The 5,435-nt window shown below is 45.5% G+C and overlaps 1 protein-coding gene across 1 annotated transcript; it reads left to right on the top strand.

Annotated features, from left to right (window-relative positions):
* Nucleotides 1-1,857: 1,857 nt before the first annotated feature.
* Nucleotides 1,858-4,405, top strand: LOC123167723 (epimerase family protein SDR39U1 homolog, chloroplastic). The gene is made up of 7 exons (XM_044585583.1): nt 1,858-2,404; nt 2,540-2,599; nt 2,924-3,045; nt 3,155-3,199; nt 3,366-3,450; nt 3,562-3,790; nt 3,941-4,405. The coding sequence occupies exons 1-7, from the start codon at nt 1,873-1,875 to the stop codon at nt 4,257-4,259; spliced, it is 1,392 nt and encodes a 463-aa protein (XP_044441518.1). The 5' UTR covers nt 1,858-1,872; the 3' UTR covers nt 4,260-4,405.
* Nucleotides 4,406-5,435: the final 1,030 nt, after the last annotated feature.

The raw sequence follows: 5,435 nt of genomic DNA, 5'->3' as shown, positions 1-5,435 counted from the left end.
AACAATCATCAAATTCACGGAAACCTAGCACATCACATAAAGTTTTTGGAATCGTGAAAACACTAGCACCCAAATCACACAAAGCATGGCATTCATAATCTTTAATCTTAATCTTAATAGTAGGTTCCCACTCATCATAAAGTTTTCTAGGGACAAAAACTTCCAATTCAAACTTTTCTTCAAAAGATTGCATCATAGCATTAACGATATGTTTAGTAAAAGCTTTGTTTTGATTATAAGCATGAGGAGAATTCAACAAGGATTGCAACAAGGAAATACAATCTATTAAAGAACAATTATCATAATTAAATTCCTTTAAATCTAAAAGAGTGGGTTTATTGCTACTTAAAGTTTTGACCTCTCCAATCCCACTTTTATCAATTTTTGCATCAAGATTTAAAAAACTTCGAATCATTGGGACGCCTTTTAACTATAGTTGACTCATCTCCAGTCCCATCTTTATCAAGATCTATGTCGGAAAACAAAGATTCAATAGGAGTCACATCAATCACTTTAAGATCTTCATCTTTATTTTCACGGAAACTAGAAGAACACGTTTTTACGAACCAATCTCGTTTAGCACGCATCTTAGCGGTTCTTTCTTTGCACTCATCAATGTAAATTCTCATAACTTTGAGAGACTCATTAATATCATGCTTGGGTGGAATAGATCTAAGTTTGAAAGAATCAACATCAAGAGAAATTCTATCCATGTTCCTAGCCAAATCATCAATCTTAAGCATTTTCTCTTCAATCAAAGCATTGAAATTCTTTTGCGAACTCATAAATTCTTTAACACTATTCTCAAAATCAGAGGGCATCTTACTATAATTTTCATAAGAATTGTTGTACGAATTTCCATAATTATTAGAGGAATTACTAGGAAACGGCCTAGGATTAAAATTACCTCTATACGCGTTATTACCAAAATTGTTCCTACCAACAAAATTCACATCCATAGATTTATTATTATTTTCAATCAAAGTAAACAAAGGCATATCATTAGAATCAATAGAAGCACTCTTGCTAGCAAATAATTTCATAAGCTTATCCATCTTTTCACTCAAAACATTAATCTCTTCAATCGCATGCACTTTTATACTAGTGGAAGATCTTTCGGTATGCCATTGAGAATAATTAACCATAATATTATCTAGGAGTTTAGTAGCCCCTCCTAAAGTAATTTTCATAAAAGTACCTCCCGCGGCCGAATCTAAAATATTTCTAGAAGCAAAATTCAACACGGCATAAATTTTTTGTATAATCATCCACAAATTCAAATCATGAGTAGGACAATTTTGTATCATCAATTTCATCATCTTGGTGCACCGCCTGCGCACGCTCTAGGATCTGCCGCCGCCATCTTCTGCCATCCCGTCTTGAGGAGGAATAACTGCATAGATCTTGCCAGTCTCATCTACCATCGATGTCACCATGATACCAGACAGCGCCACCGGACAGGGAAGACTCACCAAAGGGATCGCCATCCCTGATCCATGAATCGCAGCCGCCATACCAGCGTCGAGCAGCCGGAGAAGGGCCCCGCCACCACCTTCCTCAGAGCCATCCGGACTTTGCTGGAGGGCGCCTCAGGCGACGGCGAGGGAAGGAAGGTGTGGTGGAGGAGGAAGAGGCGTCGGGGCGAGGCGGCGGCGCTAGATCGGGATCGCGAGTCCCTTGTGGACAGAGTGAGTTGCGTCGCCTTCGATCCGTTTTTTACAGGGTGTCACCAGGGTGCTGGGGCAGGTGGGCAACTAATCCGCCGACTCGCCCATCTAGTCGTCGGGGTACTCCTTGGTCCTCTCGAGGACGTTGGTGAGGTTCTCCACACTGGCGAACATGTATCCGCGGACTGACCCTCTCTGTTCGCGGATGGATACAGAGAGGTTTTTGCGGGTTGCCGTTGGAATTGGAGTGGAGGAGCTAGTAGCCCCCGTGGCGGTGTGGCTGGCCGTGGGGGTGGTGTGGCTCATATTTGGCCAACAAAGCAAAGCAGGCATGCCTACCAGACAGAAAGAAAGAAAGGAGTCCTATCCTGGTGGCGCAGAGAACCAACCCAAACATCTTGTTCCTTCCTTCCTTATCCAACCTCCACCCCTACCCCTCGTGCAGGCGGGCACGGCAGCAGCAGCAGCACTCCTCCTGATAGCGCTAGCGCTAGCGGGTGGCCGGCCGCCAATGGCCATCCGCATCTTCTTTCCCTCCTCCACCTCCTTCTCCACCGCCCAACCGAGTAGCACGGCGACTAGGACTAGCAGACAGAGGCGAGGATTCTGCTGCTTCTGTTCAAGCACAAGCAGCGCCGGCGCCGGCGATGAGGTCTCCTCCTCATCGATGATGACTGTGTCCATCACCGGAGCCACGGGGTTCGTCGGACGCAGGCTCGTGCACAAGCTCCTATCCGGTATCTGCTCTGCTAATCATTCGTTCCTCATCCATCCATCCATCCCGTCCCTTTTAATTTGCATCTCATCTCACCCACTGACTGACTGACGCATACCTGAATGAAACTGAAACTGAACATGAATGCAAAAAGCAGAGGATCACAAGGTGTGCGTCTTGACACGCTCCACCTCCAAGGCCTCCTCTGTTTTCCCTGGTAAGCACACGCTCAACTTAACTCAATTCAGTTACATACATACATACATACATACATACATACATACATACATACGGCTGTTGCATTATACTCCTGTAGTATAACTGCATTCAGTATATTAAATTCAGTTAAGTTTTTGACTTAATAATAAATTCAGTTCAAGTGAGGACACTATACTACAAGCAGCTTTATACTTTACTATCAGCTAGGCTTGTTGATGAAAACTAACTAATTAGCACTATATATGCGTCTGTCTTGCTGCTCCGTGCCGTGCTGTGCTGTGCCGTTCGTGGAAATGGAAATGAAAATGGAAATGGAATGAAGCTTCGAGGTATCCGGGCGTGACCGTGGCGGACAAGGAGGGAGATTGGGAGCGATGCATTAGGGACTCAACTGGTGTTGTCAACCTGGCAGGAATGCCCATCAGCACCAGGTGGTCACCAGAGGTACTAGCTAGTAACAATCTACTAGTTCTAGTCTTGTCTTCAAATTCACCTTCAAATACATGCATGGTTAGCTAGTTGATGGATACGAATGACGCATGCATGCGTGCAGATTAAGAGGGAAATTCTGCAGAGCCGAGTCAATGTCACCTCAAAGGTAGGTACTCTACTCTACTGCATCTGCATGCTGCTTCAATTTAGTTAACATTGTGCTTGCTTCAATTTAGATTACGAGGGAAATGTTTTTAATCAATCTGGATGCATGCATGCATGCATCTGAACAATTGAACTGAATTTGATCGATCGGATTAAACTGAACCTAGGTTGTGGATCACATCAATTCTAGTGACAGCAGCAATGGCAATGGTCCCTCTGTTTTCGTCAGCGCAACAGCCGTCGGCTACTACGGTACGGTACTACCTACTCTTTTTTCTCCGATTCTCCTGAATTTGATTTGATCAAGCAAGCAAGCACAATCAATCAATCTTTTTCTAACCAAAAATAGAAGAAGAATTGCAGGCACCAGCGAGACGGACAGCTTCGATGAATCCAGCCCATCAGGCAATGACTACCTGGCACATGTATGCCGAGAATGGGAGGGCCGGGCACGGCAAGTGAAGCAGGAGCACGTCCGGCTGGTGCTCATTCGGATCGGAGTCGTCCTCGGCAAGGACGGCGGCGCTCTGGCCAAGATGATCCCCCTCTTCATGATGTTCGCCGGCGGGCCGCTCGGCACAGGAAGACAATGGTCTACTCTTCTGCTTCTTCTTCTTTCTTCTTCTTCTTTGCTAGGTAGTAGGTAGTCATCAGGTGTATATATATGTCCCAAATACAATACTGAACCTGCACAATGTGATGTGAACGTGATGTGCCTCTACGAATATGTACATATATATAGGTTCTCTTGGATTCATCTGGACGACCTGGTGGATCTCATCTACGAGTCCCTGCGGAACCCGGCCTACACGGGCGTGATCAACGGCACGGCGCCCAACCCGGTGCGGCTGTCGGAGCTGTGCGAGCGGCTGGGGCAGGTGGTGGGGCGCCCGTCCTGGCTGCCGGTGCCGGGGTTGGCCATCAAGGCCCTGCTGGGAGAAGGCGCGACGGTGGTGCTGGACGGCCAGAAGGTGCTCCCGGCCAGGGCCACCCAGCTCGGCTTCTCCTACCGCTACCCCTACGTCCGAGATGCGCTCAAGGCCATCGCCAAACAACTCTAGCTAGCCACCTCCTCTCTAACTGCATGCATGCATGCTATTATTTTCTTTCTTTCTCTCTAGTCTTTTCCTTTCCTCTCTTGTATAATAATATATGTACTAAGATGATAGCACAAAAACAACATCGATCGAAATATTTCCTTCGTCTACATGCATGCATGCACTTCTCCAAATGAATGAGTGATGGAGCTAGAGCCAGAGCTAGATGGATCCACCGTTTACTTTTTGGCCCACCTTTAATTAGCTATAGCTACGTACTACTAGTCAAAATTAGCTAGAGGCATCGACGGATTGGCCTGCATGTTATTAGCTAGAGCTATATATGAATGTTGCTGTTGTACCTAATATAATGAACTAGAGGAGAATCGAATTGAATCGAATCCGATGGCGATGAGGAGGAGAAGCTGGGAGACGACGGTGACGTTGTGCCTGTTGTTGTCGTTGCTGCTGCTGGCGGCGACGACTCGTACGGCGACGGCGAAAATCAGAGAAGATGTGTACACGGAGGACGACGAGAGGCGGCATGAGGCCCTCCGCCACCATGGCGCCGCCGCCCCCTTCGGCTCGCGCTTGGTGGATGCTCCTCCACCCGACTGGTGATGATGATGATTTTTAATCTAATATATATACTACTCTGGACGAGTACGTACTAGTTAATTGTTAATTGTAAGTAAGCTAGCACATCTCAGATTCTGTATAATTTATTCATTTTTAATCTAACTAGGTACTATTTTTAATTCAACAATACCATTTTAACTGATCAGGTAAAGTCGGTTTCTTATGCTTCACCTGTCAGAAGCAATATGTATATTCAATTATAAAAACGACGCATTTATGATCAAAATAATTGACAAATGTACATTATGTCTAGAGCTTGACCACTCGATAAGCCACCAAAAGGTCTTGCGGTACATGCAAGGCAGTGAAGTTGGCATGCATTGTGTGAGGTGTGCAGATATTAAGGTTTCCACGCCAATACTGCATCTACACCCTCATACGTGAAACTATGTATCGTGGAAAAGATCCAAAGTAACACTGATGACATCTACAAGCACTGCTGCAGGATGGTCCTAACGTGACACATGTATAAGAGACTAATCGATCAAACTGTGTGCAATGCATGAATTATAAACGGCATTGTAACAAAACCGTCACCAATTAAACGAACTTTGTGCAATG

This window comes from Triticum aestivum, chromosome 7D (genome assembly GCF_018294505.1).
Source record: "Triticum aestivum cultivar Chinese Spring chromosome 7D, IWGSC CS RefSeq v2.1, whole genome shotgun sequence".
Taxonomy (NCBI): Eukaryota; Viridiplantae; Streptophyta; class Magnoliopsida; order Poales; family Poaceae; genus Triticum; species Triticum aestivum.
This window is presented reverse-complemented; position numbering and strand designations above follow the sequence as displayed.

Coding starts and splice junctions, on each gene's coding strand:
- LOC123167723 (XM_044585583.1), top strand. CDS start 1,873: ATGGATACAGAGAGGTTTTTGCGGGTTGCCGTTGGAATTGGAGTGGAG. Junction 2,600..2,923: donor GGCCTCCTCTGTTTTCCCTG/GTAAGCACACGC, acceptor AATGGAATGAAG/CTTCGAGGTATCCGGGCGTG. Junction 3,046..3,154: donor GCACCAGGTGGTCACCAGAG/GTACTAGCTAGT, acceptor GCATGCGTGCAG/ATTAAGAGGGAAATTCTGCA.